Source organism: Agelaius tricolor, unplaced genomic scaffold (genome assembly GCF_023055355.1).
Source record: "Agelaius tricolor isolate 1412-34295 unplaced genomic scaffold, bAgeTri1.0.p SCAF_3, whole genome shotgun sequence".
In the NCBI taxonomy this organism is placed as follows: Eukaryota; Metazoa; Chordata; class Aves; order Passeriformes; family Icteridae; genus Agelaius; species Agelaius tricolor.
The window spans coordinates 21667739-21690728 of NW_027269263.1; the positions used below are offsets into that span (position 1 = coordinate 21667739).

Here is a 22990-nt window from a genome sequence, read left to right on the forward strand (position 1 = left end):
TTTTTTTTCCCAATTGCCTAACACTTAGAAATACATTTCCTCTTGCTAGTAGCACTCATTTTTTGCACCTATCCTCATGGGCCACAGAGCCAGGTAAGACAAAAAGACCAAATGACAACAAAAAGATCAAGTGACTGCCTTTTCCCTGAACAAATCTCTGCTACAAAGTAGTTATACCAATATTATATAAATCATATTTCATAGTCTCTCCTACCTGTGCCTTCAGGCATTTCCTCATACCACCTTGGAAAACTCCATACCATTTAAAAACATCCCTGCTCTCACAGACTTCTGCTTTATGCTTTTCTCTCTCACACAAGCTGTGGGTGCTGTGGCTGCCCATGGTGCATAATACTAAAGAAGTGATTTTAGATTGTGGCTTCATAGCTTTTAACTTCCTTTTTCTCATGCAGCAGCCTTTTAGCCTTCCTCACAGGGCCAACCCAAAAGCCATTGAAATCAACACAGCGACCCCCACCCTGATTTTGACAAAGTTTGACACACAGCCCAAATCCTCACATTTGCCAGTGTTTCTTAGGAATTTTTAATTTTTCACTTAATTGATCAGAACCTGGTATGATTCTTCCAGTACTGTAGCACTCACTGTTCTAGAATAGCATTTTCCATTCCAAATACTGCTCTTTCTCTTATGTTTTATTTTAAACAGCTTCAGCTTTTTAATATAGAATTGTTCAGGCATAAATGTAAGAAACATGCTACTTTAAAAGGTAACAGAAACACAAGACAAATCAACTCACTGCAAAGAGAGATCCTTGCCAGGAAATTTCCAGTAGCATCCAGTATTTTTAACATTTATAAAATTTAAAAAACAAAACACAAAACCTAGCCATCATTATTTTGAAAGTTTTTACTTTTCATCTAATCCACCAGCATCTGCTGAATATTTTATTGCCATACTGCAACATATTTATAATTCATCTCATCATTTCTTCAAATTTGTTAAGGAAAGGAATTGTTATACCTGTACAATCCTCTGTAAATTCTTCTGCAAACACAAATATTTCCTGGTCATATTAGTAAAATGTAAAACGTTTTACTTCAAAAATATTTATAATTGTTGTGATCACTTAACAAATTATAAATGGATCTAATAAGACATGCTGTCCATTCGTTGCCTTTTCTGAAATGAATTCCTCAGCGCTGGGAAGAGAAAAAACTGTGGTTTTTCTGTGGTTAAAGAAAGTCCAAATTGCATGTTTGAAATCTTTTCTAATAAAAAGAGCAAAGCAATAAGCGGATTATCTCTTTAAACATGGTATAGGAAGGTTGGAGGCCCCGGAGATATTTTCCACAGCCTCTATCTCTGATACATAGCAACATTATCTTCAGCTAGAGAGGGTCCTATGACCCTGGAGCTCAATTTTAATTTGATCTTCTTCTTTAAAGAGGTTTCTACAATTCCTCTCAAGTTATGCTGCATATTCTTATTTTGGGTTGGTTTTGTTTGGTTGTTATTTCGTTGTTGTTTTTTAATATGAGATAAAACAGCCTCAGCTTTTTAATCTGCTGGTTTGATCATGTTATACAGCTATTTAATGTAACTCCTTCCCTATCAGAACCAGAATATGCATCAACACAAACGGTAGGCAAGTTCCAGCTGACAGGGGAGAAAGAACTTGGACAGCAAATTCACTTCTAAGGCCTCCCTCCTCCTTGTTCCAGTCGTTCTAAGTTTCAGAACTGATCTCCCTGGCCAATAATGTATGGTGGAGGGGTAAAGGAGCTTTACACTCTCTACAACAGCCAGCTGAAACAAAGGCCAACCGATTGGTTTTGGTGGGGCAGAGGTACCATGCCTGCTCCCACAGAGGCTCAAAAACCCAAGAGATAACAATGCCCACTGCCAAGAAGAAAGGGAAACTGGGGAGTTCCCCTAGGACTTCTGCAGGCTGGAGCCTGGCCCCAGACCCGTCTGGCTTATGCAGCCCCAGCAAGGGAGTTTCTTCATGTTCCCACCTCCTTGTTCCTCTTTCTTGTTCTGGAATGAGCACTGTCACTGAGACATGTTGTCAGGAAGGGATATTTCTCTGTGTTCCTTTTCTCCACCTTTATCTCCATCAGTGCATCCAGCCCTCGCTGCTGATAGTGCTGAAGGGGAAGCATTTTCTTAGAGGCACTGATTTGAGTCGCCCCAGGAAGGTCGCAGCAGGCATCTGTGACTACTTGATGGGATTAGCAGATTATGAGAAAGCTGTTTGCTGTGGGGTTCCTGAGAAAGGGAAATGGGCAGGTGGATGCTTGGATCTGATTAAACTATGCATGAAGTCCTGATGGCTATTTCAGCAAAGCCACAAGCACAGAATCAGATGGGCGACTGCAGGTCGGGATCGGAGCATCAAGCCAGCACGCAGGGAAATCTCCGGATTGTCCTACCACTTGCAGAGGATCAACAGTTAAGTATTTCAGCCGGGGCAGGTGAGAGAAACCTTCACAGATGGCCCATTCCCAAGATAAGTGCTTGACAAAAGCAGCTTTTCTTTTGCAGCAAACAGCTTTGCTGCAAAATAGCTTTGCTGCATCAATGCAGACCGAGCCCCGAGGGATTTCAACAGATACATTCTGTTGTTAATGAAGGGCAGTTTAGAAGGGGCAAGGGGTTCACAATTCCCTCGTGGTTGTGCTCTGAAGTCAGTGTGGATCTCTCCATGTATCTGCATCTCATCAGGGATGTAAGAGAGTAGTTCTGCTCTACAGAGAGATGTCTTGTCCACATAGGGTCAGGTATCTTCCCTGTTAAATATTCTCATACAATGTATCAGAGGATTCTTCTAGAGTTTCTTGCTTCTTAGGTGTCTGCAGAATGATGAAAAGGAGAAAAAAGAAATGGAGGAAAATTATTCAAAAGATGATGAATTAATTCTTAATAAGCAGACACTGACATTTGTTCTGTTAGAAATGGCTATAAGTGATCGGCTGAAACAGAAGCCACTACAGTGAGAAATGCTGCTCCACCAGAGACGAACGTGACTAATCCAGCCCAAGGGATAAAGATGCCTCCTTTACTAGTCACTCTTCCCCAAAAAAACTGTCAGACAGGGAGGGGAGGGAAAATTGGACTCAGTAAGAAAATAAATCACTTTGGATTCTGTGAAGGAGGAATTCCCTGACCTCCTCAATCCTGTTTCTTCAACAGTTGAGTCTATTCCTCACGACCGTTCCTTGTGTAGACAAGGCGCTGACAGACTGATATTTTAAGTGCTGTGTGGCACAGGCCTGCGTAAGCAAGGTTACACAGCAAGCAGCTAAAACGCCACCGGCTGAACTAAGCCCTACCTACACTAGGCATTTTCTCTGTTGCCACCACCAAAGGGAAACACTACAAAAGTGCTGAGTGAAGGCACTCCAAAGCATGCAGGATTAACCCCTTGCTATCCAAACTGGCCACCGGTCCAGAGTGACAGCATGCAAATGCTCTTTACAGAGGCTTTCTGCCCTGCTTCCCTTTGCAGATCCCCCTCAGTTGTGCAGCCTCTGGCAGCAAGGGTTGGGCTGGACCCTCTGAAGCAGAGTGAGGCACTGTTCAGCAATCGCAGCTCCCACTCACAGGCCAAACCCACTGACCCACAAGTCTCACTCTTAGGGAAAACACCCTCCTATGTTCTGGCAAAGACAGCCGGAGGACAAGTGTCTCAAGTGGTCACAGCCCAGGATAACTAAGAGAAGCTGATCAAAGTGCTTGCAACCATAGTGGATAGTGCAAACTCTCCCGTGCTGAGCTAATGGGATCCTGCCACTCACACTTCCCTTCCTCCAGAGCAGCACAAGAACTGAGGACACTTGGAGTTGTCTGCTCTCAATGTGAGAGTTCATCCCATCCCCTCTCTGCTTTCTCCTCTCTTTCTCCCATCTCTGCTTTGACCTCTACCCCACCCTGGCTGAGGCTGCCAGTGCCAGACCCACTCACACACAGATGCTCCTCTGCTGTTGCTTTGCTGCTGCTCTGTTTTACAGACCCTCTGTCCCTCCAAGCAACGGCTGAATGGTGTAGGCCACACACAAGCAACTCAGCACAGCCTAGACAGCTCCCTGGTAGGGAGAAACCCCACACATACTTCATCTTACCATCCAGACTGAATCATTTCAGAGGGAACAGCTGGTAAAGGTATACAGAAGAATAAACAGGATCAGAAACAGGGCCCCTATCCAAATAATTCAAAATGCAGCAAAACACAAATGCAGGGATGCTGTCTTTTCCAGTGCATCAGATAAGACTAGCCCATGTAGAACAACCCATCCATCCCCTCAATAACCAGGAGCCTGCCACTGCTTTTGCTACCACCACCATGGTGGTGTCACAGCAGTAACTGCAGGAGGCCAGTGGCCATGGGACCAGACCACACAGCAAGTAGCTCTGACACAAAGGGGGCTGCTTGATTTTAGACCACCTTTTCCTAAAAGGTGGGAGTTGGGAAAATGTCTTAGACACATGTCCTTAATGAAAGAGAGGGCTGGTACAACCAAGGCAACTCTCCCCAAAAGAACTTTAATGGGAGAGAGCAGCAGATGTTTTCCAGGAACATTTTCTAGCACTGGAAGAGGATATATTTTTTTAAGCAGATAAGAGGTCTGGAGAAGAAAAGAAAAATTAGGTTCTGAGGACAGGAAGGAAATGCTCCCTGGGGTGCCTGATGCAAGTTTTGTCCATATGAAACAGCTGATGCCTGCCAAAGGCAGGGTAGAAGGCTGTGTGGGCCTCTGGTCTGCTTCATGTGGCCCCCATAACTGATTTACACCTGCATATTCCTAGTTGCCTCTATTTTCACTGGGAGTGAATTTAGTTCCTTGTCTCTCACTCATAATTCTCAGCCCAACAAGATCCAAGTCCAAAACATATCCACACTGCCTTTTCCTGAGCACGAGGGCTGACAGCATAGACTGTGTAAGCCCAGCCTCTGCTCAAACCATCTTAGCTTCTGCTACCATGAAATGGCTCTCAGGTCCTTAATGCTGGCAAGACGAAAGTTGTGTTCAGGGTCTGCTGCTGGTGCACAGATTCCTTCAGCCCAGAGGATGTCTCAGCTGCCTAAATAAATCTGGAAAGGGCAATAACAGGACCAGCACCTGCCCAACTCTTCATGAATGCCTGTCTTGTTCAGAGGGAGCAGCAATACCAAACCCCTCGGTGCCTTTCAGCACACGTCACACAGAAAAGCATCTGCACAAAACCATGAGTGCCAGAACTGGTAGAGCTGCAGGAGCCAGGGTTCTGCTGGAAGAGGGAAGAGAGGCTACATGTGCAGCCCAGCTGGTGAGTGCATGTCACATCTCATTTTCCTCTTTTGGTGGGACTGCAGACACATTTACTGACTGCTAGGTCATGAGATTGTGTGGGGTTTCTTCCCCCAGATGCCCAGGGCATATGGGAACTTTCCAAGAACATGGCCCTGGCCCTTACCTTCCCTGGAGGATTCTTTCTGTGTGATGGGTTGTTTGTGTTGTTCTCGAGGCTAGAATAGACATCAACTTGCTGCACATCCAGGCTCTGCACAGAGAAGAGAAAAGAAACTAGGTGTCAAATAAAATGCTTAGGTTTAAGATAACTAATTACCCACTGGGTTGCTCCCCATATCATGCCGGACATTTTTTAGGGACCCCTGCCACCTCCAAAATTTTGAAGTACCCAACCTTAACTTGGGCAAACAGAAAATCCTTTTCCCCTGAAATCCCTACAGTGCAGCTGCATCATCTTCTTTTTTCCAGGCTTACAGAGACAGGCTTTGATGTTGCCTACCCTCTGTAATGCAGTGGAGAAGAATGCCAATGCCTCTGCCTCGCTCTGCTTCAAAATTGTCCCATAATGCAAAGTTGTGCACCTGGGGGACCACAGGTAAGAAGCAGTGCTCTGCACCACCCAAGACTGTTTAGGTGCCTGACAACCACAAGTTCTTGTTCATGTTTATTCTAGGGACACAAAAGTGACAAAATGGGAGAGGGTGGGGGTCCTGAAGCACAGAACCTGCAGAAAATTAATACAATTTCTGTTTATTGTCTGTTGTTTTGGTTTTTTTTTTCCAAGCCAGAACTCTCCTTTCTTCTTTGAGTGAGCAAAGAATAATAAAAAATCCATATGCTCCCAGGCCCTCAAATATTACCATGGTCCCACTCAGCTACACAGAGAAACACACACACACGCCCTGCATGCATATGCACCCGTTGTCCCCCAGGTAATTGTGTCACAGGAGGTGCATGTCAGTTTGAGTGATATTCCAGATCTGCCTGAAGGATCAAACATAACAATCATGAGGACTTTTCCATGTGTGTTTCAAGGATGACAGCAGGTTGCCAAGGTGGCTGTTTCTCTGGCAACAGGAAGATGGGAGGAGCTCTGGCTGCAAGAGGGGCAGATGGTATTAGTGGAGAGAGCCAGGCACCCTGTAATGCAGTGAGAAGGATGAGTAAAACATGGAGGCTTCATTGGGGGCTGCCAATCACTTGAACCCTCATAATTTCATGCAGAGTTGCAAACACTCAGAATCTTTAAGGATTATGGCCAGCAGGACAGTGCTTTGAACAGGGCCAGAGCATACAGAAGCAGCACTGGGGAATGAGCCTCGGAATAAACAGGCACTTAAACATGAGCTGGCCACAGTGAATGGGGTACCACATGGCTCTCACATTCCCACTGCTACTCTGGAAACAGTCAAATTATTTCACCTGTCTGCTTCCTGCTCCCCAAAACCTGCTTTGCCTACTCAGACATCCCCACCATTTGCACATGCACATGTGCACACAGAAAATTCTATTTCCCCACACTCATTTTCAATTCTCTTTGTGATGCTCACAGTGAGGACCTTGTCTTGTGTGCTGAGCTTCCAGAAGCCTGGCTCCATGTCCCCTTGGCAGGACAGGCAGCCTCTTTCTCTACTCCAGTCTGAAGCTACTTGCAAGCAAGGTGTCTAACTACCAGAAACGATTCCCTTCCTTCCACATGCATTCTTCCCATGCAGGCTGTTACAATGCTGGTCCTTTTCAGGTCAGTTGGAGAGCTGGTGTCTCCAACCACCATTTGCAAGTTAATTACTTTTACTTGATCACTGATCACCTGCTACTGTCACAGTGAAGGCACACAGGCCTCTCTCCTCCCTGCTGACAGATGCCTTCCTATCCCTGAACAGCCTCCGGTCTCCCTCACACCTGGAAAAGCTCCTGTGCTCTGGAACCTGACTGCACCTGCACTGCAGGAGTTCTGTTTGCTGCTCAAAAAAGCTTGTTTGAAGTGTAAAGCAGATGAAGCAAGTACCTCAGATTATTATTTCCAAGCTGCTCATTAACTGAGCAGCTAAGCTGGAAGTCAGAGGATATACAGGTCTGGTTCTGGCCAGTGCAGAGAGGTAGAGCTACTCTACAGCTGCAGGAGGACAGAGAGGTCAAGGAAGGCAGTATAGAGAGAACAAAATGGGTTCCCAGCTGCCCCCTTATTACCAGGCTTTTTCTACCTTGTATGCTTTTCACTGAATACAGCCACCCCCAAGGACCACAAAATACATAGTGGCACCTAGAAGAGCCACTGGGGAAGGTATTTTCTCCCAGGAATGTTCAGCAGGACAGCTTTGCAGAAGGTGTATTAGGACCCTTCCCACACCAGGGATGAGCCTTGCTGCCATGTAGGATAACACAGAGCATTTAATGAGCTATGCCATGTAGTTCCAACAGCATCTGTTACTTTGATGTCCAGTGCTGGCTCCTCTTGCTTCTGCTCCCAGCTTCAGGGAGGGAGGACATTGTGCTTCCCTGGCCTTACCTTCCTCCAAACGCCAACCTCTTGCTTTCCCACACAGACAACATAGCTAGCATGTGCTGGTCTCCTGTCCAGCCCCTGATCTCTGACCTCCTTCTTTATCTCATCACTGAGAGCTACTTCTCACTCGTCCTTCCTTTTTTTCCTTGCCTTAGATTACCCCAATGCTGATCACAGATTTTTCCCTTCCCCATGAATTAAGTACTGAGTTCAACATCCACCAATAGATTTTCACAACTCACCTAGTTTCAAACACAGTTTGCAGGGCTCAGTTTACACCATGCAGAGCCCCAGTAAAATTTAGCCGTGGAGCACCAGAGTTATCATTCAAAGGAAATAAGATTTGTCAACTTTCTATTCCCTTCATCTGTCCTGAGGGCCCATCCAATGCAGGTTTCCATCCCAGGGCTCTCACCCTCCCTCCCCCCCTGCCCATTATGCCATGCAGGGTCATGCTTGCTGCTCTCCACATCACAGCCCTGCTCTCAGCCTGTGCCTTGTCTGGAGCAGGAGTTGCTGCTTCAAGCCCCCCTACTGCAGCAGTTGCTCCACAGCAGGGAACTCCCGTGGGCAGACTCGTACCCCCAGCATGCAGGAGGTAGTCCCAGGCTGCTTGCAGCCCTGCCAAAGAGGGCCAAGCCACCTGCCCTGCACACTGGCCTGGCAGGAGCCCTGAACAGCTGGTGTGTGGTTAACAGGCTTCACAGGAAGGCTGCTTGGGCCAGGTCCATAGGGCTCCTGCAAGCACAGGGGCTCAGCCAGCTCTTGGGATTGCCTGCGCCTAAGGCTGGCTCTGCTGGCTTGCTATATTAGCCTTAGTGGAGCCTGAACAGAATAACATGATGAAACATGTAATTAAGATGGAGCTAAGGATGCATGACGAGGCCGACTGAGCGAGAAATGGATTTGATTTTTTTTTTGTCTCCTTGCAGAAATCATCCACTTCAGCAGGAAACTACCCATTTGGATTTTTATAAGCCTGAATTAAAAAGAAATTACTTGATACAAATGAAAAGGTTTAAAACCTGCAACCCCCCTTACCCAAAGCATTGCCTTTCGCCCAGAATAAACACATGACATACAATACATAGTGCTCTCTTTTAAACTGCTACTCCAAAAATTAAAGGGCCACAAAATAGTGCCCCCCCCTCCCCCCACAGAGTGAGAATGAAAAGGGGCAGGCCCATCCTCTTGAAGGTATCTGCCCCTGATCAGGTCTCCTGCCTCCCTGGCAGATCTTTGCTCCTCTCTGTAGTACATTCTCCAGAGCTTCGCTTTGTTTAGTTTAAATGATTAATGCAGCAGAACTCACAGGTTTTCCTTGAGAGACTTTTCCAGCCCTTATAGACCTCACAGACAGAAAGGTTTCCTAATCTGCAGGCAACATCCTTCTCTACTCACTTTCATTTTATTCCTCCTTGTTGGTCCCACAGTTCACAAGAAAAAAAAACAACAAACCCTTTCCTTCTTAGTGGAGCAGCCATCCCATGGGAGTAAAAGGAGAAAAAGGAATCCATATAAAATGAAGCTGGATAGGTTGTAAATGGGATTAGGAGTCATGGTTACTTGAGGTAGCTGAGGTCTAGCCTGACATTTCAGGGGAACCACTTCAATCCTACTACCTATGACACTGCGGCTACTGGGCTCAAGGAGTGGGAACAGTTTGGGAAATGGAAAAGGAGATCCTATACAATGAAAAGGGAAATGCTTTAAAAAAAGTCTCCCTTGACATTCTCCTTGCCTATTTCCCCCTGCTAGCTAGTTGTTTTGCTCAGGATTGCAGCGGTCTGTGACACTGACACCAGTGAAGGTGCCACAGCAGAGACCCAAAACAGCTGGGGGCTGGTCAGGGTATCATGTCTCTGCCCCTTTCCTGAGGCATCATTCTCCAGCTAGGAAGGCCATGCCCTCGTGAAACTGCAGTACAAAGTGGGGCTGAGAGTCCCTCTTCCTTCCTGACTTTTGGAGATTCTTCTACCTCTTCCACCAGGAACCCTTCCTGGCCCCACACTTGCTGCTCTGTGCTGCTGGCAGAGGGAAAGGTGCTGCTCAGCAGGGCATGGGGCAAGGTTTGGGCACTGGGGAGGCCATGACCAGGATTAGGGTGGAGACACACCCAGTCCTGAGAGAAGCTAAGCAGGGCAAGGTCACCAAGAGCAGGCAGGTATGGAGGTATTGCTTCTGTTTCACATCATGACACCGGCATTGTCTGTAGCATGGCAGGGAAAGGAAGGGTTGTACCATGCTGTGGACAGAGGAGATGAAGGGTGATTCTGGTACTCACATCATAGACAGGAGGTGGTAGTGGTGGTGGGCTGGCTGAAGGGAGCTGAGTTTCTACCTTCTGTCTCAGGATATTTGGCTGGTTCCTTCTAGGGCACAACACCTGCTCAGGACAAGACACCAAATGACACATTTGGAGAAAACCACATGTCCCCAAAGCTAAAATGAATACCAATGCAATATCAAAGCCAGCTGTTTGCACACCTCCTGAATGTTTCCACAAGGAAGAGTGTTGGCAGTGTCTGTACATGTGCTGGTTACTTTCCTCACTGCATGGTTAAGTGTAGAATCCAGTGACTTACACTGGAGCAGTGGAAAGGAGAACTGGCTCTGTGTGTACATATAAAGCACTTTCACCACCAAAACCTTACTGGCTGAAGGGTGTAAGTATTGAGCAGCACGAAACAATGCTATAGGACAGGGAGTAAAGCAGGGCACTGGTCATAGTGCAGAAAAGAATTTCAGAGAGGCAAAATGCAATTACTTTTATCAGGATTTGGCAAGGAAGCTTTTCCTAATACAAAGAGTCTACAGAAGAGCACTAGATAATCATTAATGGTGACATCTAGTCAGTGATACATGGATGTACAAGTCCAGCATGGAGTTGAAGGAAGAAGGACCCTTAGTCTGAATGTTTCTTGCATTAGATGAGTTCTCCTTGAACACATTCCATGCACACACAGAGAAGGGTTAGCTCTGCTCAGCAAGCAAGAGAAGAGGCAGAAAAGGCAGAAGGCTTTGCTAAGTATCTCTGTTCTAATTCAGAAAGAAGTGGGATGATTATATTCACATCACATGAAAACGACAAACTGCTTTCCAGTCCATTAGTAACTAAGGAGGATGCTAAATAGCTTCTCTTAAAGATAAACATTTTTAAACCAGCAGGTCTGAGCAAGCTGTGGTGAGAAATATGGGCTGTGTTCTGCAGGAGGGCAAATGTAATGACTGCACAATCTCTTCAGACCCCAAGGAGAGGCCATAAGTCTGAGATTCACTGGCCCACCTCAAAACCCAGAGATGCCAATTGGTGAGTAGTGACAGTGCCTCCCCTCCTCATCCCCATAGAGACACTCTCTAGGCAAACAGAGATGGGGGCCCATCTCCAGCTGACTCCCTTTGCCTCTTACATTCTTCCCCCACGTCAGACTGCCTGCAAGGTAAGTCTCACGAGATTAGCTGGGCTGCCAACTGCTGCCATTCTGTTTTCAGCCTGGTGATCTCTGACTGTGTGTGCTGAAACCTGATGTTCCTTTGAGTCCAAGGACTGTACACACAGCACAGCTTCCACATAAAAGAGCATGTAGAGTCTGCTGTTGCAGTGGCAGAGAGCAGCTTCAAGGAGTTACGGGGCACACTCTACCTAGAAACCAACAATCCCATGTTCCATTCTAGAGGATGTAAGGGTATTTTTAGGCCAGCCTTGAGATTTCTGGAAGAATCCAGATGATGCTGTTGGAACACCTGAGGGAGGCAGTACTAGAAGCAGTAGGTTTTCCACAAACAACAGGGATTCCAATATCATGACTCCAGATGGTTTTTCCACAGGGTCCATCTCATGCAGATCTTCTAGCTCTGCTTTTGGCTTTTCTTCTCCCACTCTTCAAATCCTTTCTTCCCCACTCCTGGTATCTCCCTTTTGCTCTCAGCTTCCCAGATTCCACTTCCTTGGAATCTGGTCCCAACCTGGGACACTAGTCTGGTCACCCAAGAGGTTCTGTCAATCCAGTCTTAAGACCCTCCTAGTGCTTCCTCACTCCAGATTCCAGTCCCAGTTTCCCCCCTGAGGCTCATTATTCCAGCTTCACAGAATCACTGCTAATGGAAGGTGTCCCTGGAGATTGTATAGTCTGATCCTCGTCCCTTTATCTTTTTTTTTTTTTCCCCACAGTTATTTGTAATTTTCACACAAGCTTCCTCGGGATCCTTGCCCTGATGCTTCCCTTCTCACTCTATCTCTTAGTGTTTTCTTTGCCAAACAGATGCCCAAGGCTTTGGTCACCATCCCCATCACACTGCAGAGTTTTTTTGCTATGGTGCCCGAGCTCAGGAATGCAGCTGCAGTCTCCTTGAAAGAGTAACCTCCATCTTGAAAGAGGATTAGAAATAGGGAAAGTCCTGCCATAAGGGTTGTAACAGATTTGCTCGGGTGCACAGGACATTACTTGTCTAACTGGTCTCTTCACAGAGGTTTTAGGCAACTGAACTGGTAAACTGACAAAAGCCATGACTGAGTATGCACAAACTGCAATCTTCCAAAATCCCATCACAAGGCTACATCTCCTTGAATATTCTCACAGCCAGTACACTGCTAGTGTGCCTTCTTGCCCTGTGTCAAATCCTTGCTCTAAAGCAGAGCATGCTGTAGTCAAAATGATTGCCAGAATTTCTTTAATGGGCAAATCACTTACTTATTTTGTCTTTCCTGTAATCTTTTCTTCTCAGAAAAACTTAAAAAAATAAACTGGATCAGACACTCAGCATGGAAAATTTTAGCATAGGGACTTCCAATTCAGCCAAGTTAGAAAAAAATGGAATTAATTCCTAGAGTGCATCAGGTATTGCTTTGTATTTAGTTATTACTTGCCTTTCTTTTCCACAGAAGCAGAGCTGTTGCAGTGATGCTCAATACAGCCAGAAGAACAGTAAGCGTAATGAGGATTTCCCAGCTGTAAAAGATATTTATGTATCCTGTATCTGTAAGAAAGAAGGTAAAAGGTTCACAGTGAGAGTGGAACCCTGCTGTATTTTTAACCCTGGAAAGAGCCTTGAGAAAACTAAAATGCAGGAGTGCAGAATATAGTGGCAGAAATGCACACACCCTTCAAAACATACTCTGACTTAACAGAGAGCAGGGTGCAGCTGCAGAATCACATAGAAGATGCAGGGTATAAGCAGCTCTACTTCACAGAGGGAGGTGATATGAGACAAGAAATTTGGTAGATAGAGGTTGGCAAAGGTCTTTTTGTGATAGGAGCAGAAAGACAGATGGTGGAATGCACACAGGCCACACGAACTGGGAGGATGGGTACTGCAGGTATCCTCTGACCAGTATAGCAAAGCTACTTCATCACAGCTCTTTGCATTTACATTAACAAGTTCTTCATATCCAACAGTCATTAATGCACATCCAGCCAGTCAGCAGCATGCACTTCCTTATCACTTTTCTTAACATTCCTCTTATGTTGCATCAAGCTTTCCACTGCTTTCCAGCATGCTCATTAAGTGACCAACCAACTCGCTGTACCAAATGGAAAAGAGGGAGGCATGTTGGTGAGGCCATAACCTGTTCATGAGTCCCTAAAACTGAGCATGCTGAATGTGGTAACAGCAAGCACCCTAATGAGTGACCTTATCAGCTGCCTCTGTCACACTGCTGAAGAACAAACCACACTGTCTTCTGAACACTGACACCTAAAAGCACTGTCTGATCCAGTGCTCAGGGTCCCTAGATAGATCCTGATTCCCATCTGGCAGGGCAGGTATAAATTACTGTCTCTTCATGTCCCTATCTATGCATTGGGAACAGCAGAACACCTGCACTAAGTGCATTTCAACTCTGATGGCAATTAGTATTGGGCATAAAGCATTATTCATACCTGACTTCATAGCATGTGTGGATAGCGAAAAAGAAGAGCAAAGATCAGGTTTCCATAGCCAGATACAGCTGATTTTTAACCTCCTGCCCTTACTTTCTGGTTTTTCACTTACCTCTAATAAGGAAAAACACTCCCTTTCCTATTTTTTGGATACCATTCCATTTGACCTCGCAGTAGTACGTGCCAGTAGAGGAGGTGTTTTCAAGTGGCATGATTCTGTGGTCATAAGATAAGGCAGCAGTCTTATTCTCTTCTCCAGAAGGAATGGCTACATTTTCCACCCTACTATAGATATATGTCTTCTGATCCAGTGAATTAATCCAGTAATAGGTGATTGAAAATTTGGTGTATTTCGGCATGTAAGGGAAGATGACTTTACAGGGGATGGATATTTCTTCCTTGAGCAAGGCAACCTGGATTGGAGGTTTCTGCTGTACATCGACATTTCCTCCTGTAAGAGTAATAATTGGTAGCAGTCACCTAATCTCACTTTTAGTGAGGAGAGGATGGCTGTCCCAAAGACAGGATCACTCTGAAAATAACCATACACCAGGAAGCACACCAATAGCAGGCAGTGTTGGCCCTTGTCAGAAGCTGAGTGATTCAGAGCATGTGCCCTGTGTGATCTGTCACATCTCTTGGGTAATTGCTGTGTGATCCATGATAGCCTCCTGCATTCACAGGCTTCCCCTTTTCTCTTGTGAGCTCCTCCATACAACAGCAGTACGCGGAAAGACAGGAAATTAAGCAGGAAGTGAACTGATTTTGCAGTGGTGTTTGAACGTATTTACAGCAGGTGAATAGAAAGCAATTTTCCAAGATAAACGCTAGCTGGACGTGTCCTGATGTATAAACCACGCTCGGGAATCTACGTGAGGCTGTGTGATGGCTCTGTGGCAGAGAAGGTGTTGTACGCAAGCAGGTGTTATCAGTGGGGCTGTGTATTTCTGAATAGCAAGTGAGGAAGGAGATTGCATGTTCTGTATAGGAGCCAGCACCAGGAGAAATAAGCCACAGCTTAATCACTCCAAACCTTTGCTGCTCTAAAACGGGAGCAAAGCACAAGCCTCAGTGTTAGCTATGGAACTATCTGCAGATGACTGCAGATCTTAAGTATTTATATGTGACAGTATCTTAGGCAGAGATGAGAGCATGCCCTTCTCATGCTTCCTCCTAATACACACAAGGCAGTTTAAAGTGATCTATCACTGCAACTCAGTAGACAATGATGTCAGAAGTTAAAAGAAAGGACGAATAAGATGGGGAACCACACCACAGTTCACTCCCTGTTTTATTTAATGAAAAGGAAAATAACCTAAGAGTGAGCCACTGGCTAGTAAGGAGACTGGGGTACAGGACTTCTTTGGTTCCCAGCCAAATCTGGATTCAGTATCAAGCAGTCTCTGGATCTATTTATTTGTCAACTGATATAAAACCACATATAAGGCAACTTAAGAGGAGGCTCTTTGAGAAAGGAAACTGGAAACTTACAAGTCTTCTCACAAAATGAAGGATTCTTTCAGAGACATGAAATGAGAAGAGGGAAAAAAGGGTAGAGAGAGAAAGTAGGGGATGGGCCGGCTTTTCCATTTATGCTTTTGATGGGATTCCCTGGAGTTCTGCATCTATGAGCAGGCTCATAACAAGGTATTAAAGCTGTCCCAGAGCACAGCCAGGCTTGCTTTTCTGTCACCATGGACTAACGCTGCATCACAACAGCAGTGTCACCTCAGCACAGCAGGAGCTGGCATTGGAAAAGGCAACTCAGACTTAGCACTGCTGAATGCTGAGCACTGAGGATTCGTGGTGGGGGACAACAATGGAGAGAGGGCACAGCTACTGCCCCGAAAGGACTGCTGGGAAGTACCATATGTTAAGGAAAATTCTCTACACATCACATAGCCAGGGACAACAGCCTGACAGTAAGGAAGAGCTTAGGTTACAACACCAGAGAAAGGTTCTTGGCTGTAAAAGCAACTGAAATACAGTACAGTCCTCAGGGACATGCTCAGTCCTGTGTACACTAGTTACAATAATATTATGGAAAGGTGGTAACAAAATCCTGCAGACACTGGGAGTGATAACCCAAGTAGCTTATTCTGGGCCATATTTTTCAAAATGATTCATCATCCTTCTCCTCTTCTCTATACAGCAGAACACACATGAATACTGTTTCTACATAAGACACAGCTAAGCACTACTGTAACAAAAGAGAGGAGAGATCCATCTTCTCATATTATCCCAGAAGCCACTAGGTTGAAAAGAACATACCAAGGAAAAAGCCAAACCATTTTATTTAGGTTATCTAACCCTTCTCCCATGTTCCCTCGTTCTTGAGGATTCACTCTCTTAGCTTTGAAATGCTTAAAAGACAGAAATAGCAGCAGCGTGCAAATTCCTAGAGGGGATCTCTGGAAATTAGCAAAAGATAGCAGCTGGAACTGCTCTAATACAAAAAACATGAGAGTAAACAAAAGGAATTAAAAAGAAAATATTTGTTTACCTCCACACTGAAGCAACCAAAGAAACAGGAAGATGTCTTTTAGATTTGGGATCATGACAGGGAGGTCAAAGGCTGTAAGCATGCACCCAGACACAAAGATCCAAAAGGCAAAGGAGGTTTGTCAGGTATTTTCATGCCAGGGCAGCTGGTCGATCCCCTCCTGTTTGCAAAGGGACAGGCGAGATGTACACACACTGCATTTGGCAAGCAGTTCCTGGCAGATGCAAGCTCTTCTGCTTTTTGGTCAGACTCCACCCTACACCAGGGCTGACTTCTCTGTACTACAACGATGGTGTTAGACCTACTAGTGGGTGTCCAAAGACTAGACCACAAGCACTTTAACACACAGAGCTTTGCTTCCTGATGGCTGTAAAATATCGCTTGCATTTACAACAAACTTTGTCACCTTCCACAAAGTGGGGGATCACCTGTTCTGCCTTCAACACAGAAAACCAGTAGATCACAAGTAGTCAGTACAGAGCAAAGGCTCTACTGTACCCCTGACTCCATAAAATGGCCCTCCACAGCCAACTTCTCCACTAGGTCCCTCCAGAGGAAGGCACTCACATTCTCACATCAACCAGACGGCGAATTCGTCCCGAACAGCTGGACCATTTCAGATCCACACCATGCTGGCTCTGAACCAGCTTCACAGTGCAGGCAAGCTTTAAGTAATCTATTGTAGGCAAATCTAAGGAGAGCCCTTTGAAGAAGAAAAACCACGTTTTGTGGGAGGCTCCTGCCGCCTATACTCGGGAAGAGTCTTTGATTTTCAATGAACGCCTGTTTTTAGCTAAGACATCTGCAATGCAACAGCTGAGCAGCATCTGACTCATAAAAACTCCTGTGGCTGAGAGGTCTTCACTTCTCTTTAGGCAGCTTCCTCCTTTCACACTTCTTGTGGACAATTGCAGTGTCCACAAGAAAGGACTTGCTGCAACTTCAAGGGTGCCCATTCACATGGGGTGCTGTGCTGCAGAGACTGGTGCGGGATGGTCACGTGGGGAAAGACCTAAGGCAGCAGATGAGCCTGTAGGCTTTGTGTATTCAAAAGCGCTATCGGTTGTTTTATGCCTCCAGACTTTGTAGGAACAAAGTTTACTCCAAAAATCCTTTGGTTTACAGCATTATTCCTCCTGTTCAGCCTGGGACAGGTCCCCTGGAGGAAGGGGTCTTGACACAGGGGGAGGCATGTGCTGCATGATGCCCAGGGACGGCTCCAGTATCTCTCTGAGAACCCTGACAGATGGGGAGAGGAGAAAGTGGCTTTGTGTGGCTGGTGCAGCAGCTGCACTCCTCCAGGGAAGGTTTAGCTCAGATTAGCCAAAACCAACTCCTCTCCCCAAGACATGCTGATGTGAGCTGCACGGGGCTGGTCTCAGCTGGAAATCACTCCTCACAGGTCTTAATGCTGAGCAGCAAGGACAATCAAAAGCAGTAACAAGACACTTGGGGCCCACTTGGTATTTCAGATATGGAGGCACAGATCAGGCAGCTGTGGCTCTGGGGTCACAACAGGCCTGAACAGCATCTCAAGGTAGTTGGGGCAGGGAGAGAGAAGGAAACAGAGGTTCACTACCTTCCTGTGGAAGAACTCCACTGAATAGTGAGGGCTTCCTCGGCTCTTATATCATGCTCATCCCATGGTAGCACACGGCTTTGTAATTTCCAGTATTGATGTATTTCTAGAGGACAGAACATGCTGCTCCTGCCAGTGATGTGTTTTAACTGTTATCAGCATTTATCTGCTTCAGGAATTCAGGGTGATAAGTGGATTAAGTGAGGTAGGTTTGTAGGGCTGCTAGGTCAACATCATCCTTCTGTCCTTTCTGTTCTCTTCCTATAAACAATCCTGGTGCCACTCGAAATGCCAAGTCCTAGAAATATCCCTGTCTGGAATTTAAAAAAAAAAATCTAGCATTTCAAAAGAGATCACACATAAGACTCAGCTGTGGGATTAAAGGCACAGCCAGGCCAGAAATACATTCACTGCTGGGATTTGCTATGGTAGAGCTCACTGAAAAGAAATGGCTTTGAAACGACTACCCAGCAGCTATTAACTGCGAGACAGGATGACATTCTGTTCCTTAGAGCCTAAAGGGAGCCTGAATCTTTGAATGTTAAATTCTAATTCAATTTGGTCTGGGGATTCTGAACTGAGTTTTAACCCTGGAGACATAAATGGAAGGAAGATGAGGAAAAGCTGGGGAGTTGCTGTTACCAGCCAGTAGCAGGACTGAACTGATCGCCCCAAAACTTACTTGGTGGAGCTAACCAAGATACCTGTGCCAAAGGAAATAAATTAAAAAGCTCCAAAGGAACAGGTCATGTATTATACAGTACATGGGTGCATGTGAGCCAGTCTCTACAGCACAATGAGGAGAGAACAGCCTGGCCAGCTGTAAACCCACCACAGCACTGACTGGCCAGGACCTGTACGGCTTGGTCCTTCCTTTGATGCAGCAAATGCTGACACTTCCTGAAATTAAATACGGGATTGGGGTAGATTCAAGCCAGTTTCTGCCTAGAGCTGAAAAGTGGATATTAATTTCACTGAAGCACTTTAAAAAGCCCACAATAGTAGCCAGCATTCCCAACCAAGAGGAAAAGCACATTGTTCCAGCACGCATGAACAACAAGTTTGGGCAAGTGCTGCACCTACCAGAAGTGCCTGTTCACAGCTGTGTCCAATGTACACCCACAAGTCAAGGCACACACACGAGCCCACACATGCCCCCACAGCCAACTCCAGGGAAAGCATTAATTCAAACAAAAAGGTTGCTGCTAGCCAAGGCAAAAAGCAATGCTGCAGAGACCACAACAAAGCCTCTTTATTGCTGAAGCGTTTAACACCACAACCATCCAAAAGAGAAACACCGCTTGGCACACAGAAAAGCTGCAGCAGCTCAGCGAGCCTGATTGCACAGAGCGCTTCAGAGCATTCCCCAGCACGGCAGCTCTGGGTTTGCTGCCTTGTCAGAGACCAGCTCAAACCCTCATCGCTGGAAAGCCAGCCAGTGGCAATATGTGCACCTCTGAGGATTCACAATCTCTTTGACTCATCTAACCCCAGACTCCAGGGCATAGAGTTTCCCTCTGTCTGGCAGCAGGAGCGATAGCGGAGCCAGCATGAGCAGGACCGTACCCCTGCCAGCATTTTTACCACTGTTGTGTGTTGAGTGCCTCTCAGCAGGGCTGGATGATGCTAAGGTAAAAGCTGCCAATGCCCTCACTACGTTTTAACCCACTGAAATGCTGTAGGGAATGATCAGTGACTTGATGGGAAAACAGAAAATTAGAGGTGTTGACACCACCATGGGGAAGGGAGGGGACAGTTCTCTAACCAGCAAAACAAGTCTGCCTTAGAAATCACCCACTCCTGCTTTTCCTCTGCTCACCTGCTGGAAGGATTCCCAGGAACTAAGTTACCACCACAGGCCTGACGAACACTCGGGGCCGTGCCTCAGCCTCGCGGCGAATCCCACCCGTTCTCCTTCACTGGCTCTTTGTGTGGCCAGCGGGAATTCCCAGCCTGGTGGGAGAGCTGTGCCTACTCAGGGTGACACCTTCCAGAAGAACATCTACCTGGCCGGGCCTGGGGCTGACGCGAGGCCAGGGCGGAACGGGCCATGTTAGGTCCGCCTGATCCAGGGGGTTAAATCTTGCCGGGGGACAGCCCCCCCGGCCCCTGCGGGAGGCCGAGCCGCGCACACGGAGGCCGGTGCGGCCGTGCCGCGGTGGCGGGGCGGGCGGTGACCGCTCCCGCCGACCCGCGCCCTCGCCCACAAGATGGCGCCGCCGCCCCGGCCGCCCCCTCCCTCCTTCCCGCGCCCGCCCACCCACCACGGGCCCAGGGCACCGCGGGACCGGAGGAGTTGCAACCCTAGAGAAAACGAGCACAACTAGGATCCATTTAAGGCAAAATTAATGCTAATTAACCGTAATCAACAGCTCGAGGAACAACTTTTACTCGGCAAGCTGTAGATACTGCAGTTGCAGTTCGCCCGTCAGGCAGGAGCAGCAGAAGACGGGTGTGGAAAAGGAAAATGAACAGCTGTGCCGCGGGTGTATCCCGTCCCCGCTGTGTCCTGCTCTCGTCGCCGCTCTCTGCGCCACAAGTCACTGTCCCCGCCCGCAGCAGCCCAGCCCAGTTATCCCCCACACGCCTCTTGCCCCACCGCCGGACCCTCCCCTCGCAGCCCTCTCTGGCAGCGGCAGCCGAGCCACTTCTGCTGAGCCCTTCTGGGGGGCAGCAGCCCCAGCCGGGGGGCAAAGCACAGGGAGCTGCCGGCAGCATTGCCTCCAGCCCTGGCACCGCCTCCGCACTCACAGCCGTCCCTTCTATTCCCAGGGTGCTCTGGAAACTCCTGCCTGGGCTAGTGAGGAGCACAGTTTTATTATGAATGACAGTTCTCAGCTTGCAGAGGCCTCTTGGCACCACGCGTGGATGCTTCCCACCACAAGCAAAGCCCAAGTACCTATTTCATCCCAGTGACCAGTGATGCTGCACTTGTCAAGGTGCTGGTAATGGTGTTCAGCTTGCTGTGTCTGTCTCAGCAGGGGCAGGCTCAAAGGAGTGTCCCCACAAACAGCCACAGACTCGCACACCTCGACAGCCCCCATGGGAGCATGAGTACAGGAGTAGCAGGCACACAGCCCTCCCACGGTCACAGGATGTGTCACCAGCCCTTCAATGCCACAACCAGGCCAGCCCAAACTTTCTCCTATTAGCAGCAAAAATGCTGGGGTGGGATGCTGGGAAGAGCAGGGCATGCTGCCAGCAGTGCTCTCCTAAAACAGGAGCTCCTGAGCCCCTGCTCACCAGCTGCATGCCTTCAGGTGTGCACATCGGGCTCTGAAACTGCCCTGAGTGAAGGGCTGTGCATCCTCCCTGCTGGGGGTGAAGGGGGGCAGGCAGGAAGGTTGGCAGGTGCTGGATATGCTGTGCAGGGCACACACAGGGAGGATCATGTTGGACAAGATGGCAGCAGTTGCAAGGGAGCCGCAGGACTGGCTCCTGCCAGCAATGGCCTCGCCAGATGGCCCTTCTGGTATTGTCCGTGCAGGAAAACTCCTTGGGCTTCAGCCCTGCTTGGAGCCAGCCAGTTGTGCCAACCACAGCTCCCTGCAGCCTGGCAACAGTTTCTGACTGCCCCCAGGTACCCAAGCCTGCCCCACAGCTGACTCTGAATCTAAGCTCCTTCCCCCTGAGCTTGTTCAAGAAATCCCTGCACTCCCTTTCACCCAAACCACCTCATTCCCTTGCCTGCTCTTTCTCTCCCTTTTTCTGGCTTTTGTTTTTTCTTTCATTTTCCTTTTAATGTCTTCCCCTTTTTTGGTATCTTTTTGGGACCTTTTCTTCAACCTGCAGGAGCTTTTCAGCTCAGGACATTGGGAAGTAGAACAGGCAGCACAGCTGCAGTGACCCTGGGAACCAGCATGGACCCCCACAGCAGACACTGGAGTGCACTCACACCCCACTTTAGTTGGCACAGGTTTCCTCATGCACTCCAGGCTTCTGCCAGCTCCCAGGAGGAAAGCTGGGAAAGGATTAAGTAGCTAAGTATCTTATTGGCAAGTGAATATATTGTTTTTTCTTTCTATTAATTCCTCAACTTTGCTTTGATTGTGGACTGTGGAGAATATGCAGGCTGATACAGCTGTAATAGCACACCCTCCTAGGGTAGAAAAACATAATTTTGCCACCAGGCCCTATTCTGGCTATGAAAACTAAATAAAGGATCCTGGCAAAAACATGTGCTGGAAGAACCACATCTCTGCTAGGATTTTTGCCAATACAGAAATGTGTTTCATTCTGTTTTCCTCCCTACCCCTGAATTTCCCACCTGCTGTCTACATTCCTGGCTGACAGAACTACAGGACAAGGATTTGTAGTTTTGACCTTATGCAAGAGAAACATCATTGGGTTTTGTTTTTCAAACCCTTACAGACCACTGCTGAGTGCACTGGGAGCATCCAAGGCTGCTGCAGGCCATGGGGAGACTGGGACGGGTTTTGTGAACTTCCCTGTGGGCCTGGAGGTAAGGCACTGAGCCTGAACCCCCTGCAACCCCTCCAATGGAAGGAGGTCTCCTTTCCCTAGAGAACTGCATGATGACAGATGTGAGTCCCACGGGAATGAGAAATGCAAAAAACCCTGGAGTATAAGAGGAAGCATATCCTGCCTGCATGGAGACGCAAACCTCAACAGGAGCAAGTGCATGGAGTTGAGACTATATAGATACCATAGCAGGGTTCAGACATCTGTGACTAATTGTATCTCCACCTGCTCTTTATACATATAAATATATATATGTGCATGTATATACACATGTACCCACATTTTATACCTAGCTACTAATATTGTTGAGGTTTCCCTAAGGCACCCCCTCTGTGTCCCACCATTCTGAGACCCTCTGCCACAGCTGGGCCCATGGTTTCTCCTCCCCTCACTCTGTACACTCTGGGGAAATCCTTCCCCACCCCAGTACTACTTCCTTTATTATCTCTGCCCAGTTGTGGTTTATAAGTTGTTTAAATCTCTTCTAGGAACAGATAAAGATCACAGTTACCCAGAATCCAAAAACACAGACAGCTTGAAATGTGGTTAGACTCTGCCCTACTTTCATTGAGTTGAGAGCAAGGCTCTGACAAGGTGCTCAGGGGAGATGAGAAGACCCATTTCAGCAAATCACCCCTTCCTCCCAGCCCAAGAAATAAACCTAATGCATCCTCTCCAAACCTGCTGCATCTGTTCAAACCACATTGCCTCTCCTCCTGGTTTGCCCAGGACTTGCAGGTGAGCAGGGCATAAAGCTATGGAGCCTAGGAGAGATGCTGTCCTGCACT

At 47.3% G+C, this 22990-nt stretch overlaps 1 protein-coding gene across 1 annotated transcript; it reads right to left on the bottom strand.

The window, feature by feature from the left end:
* Nucleotides 1-633: 633 nt before the first annotated feature.
* On the bottom strand, nt 634-16334 carry NFAM1 (NFAT activating protein with ITAM motif 1). The gene is made up of 6 exons (XM_071423038.1): nt 16142-16334; nt 13751-14089; nt 12627-12736; nt 10044-10145; nt 5417-5503; nt 634-2814 (listed from the first exon to the last, which is right to left on the bottom strand). The coding sequence occupies exons 1-6, from the start codon at nt 16221-16223 to the stop codon at nt 2755-2757; spliced, it is 780 nt and encodes a 259-aa protein (XP_071279139.1). The 5' UTR covers nt 16224-16334; the 3' UTR covers nt 634-2754.
* Nucleotides 16335-22990: the final 6656 nt, after the last annotated feature.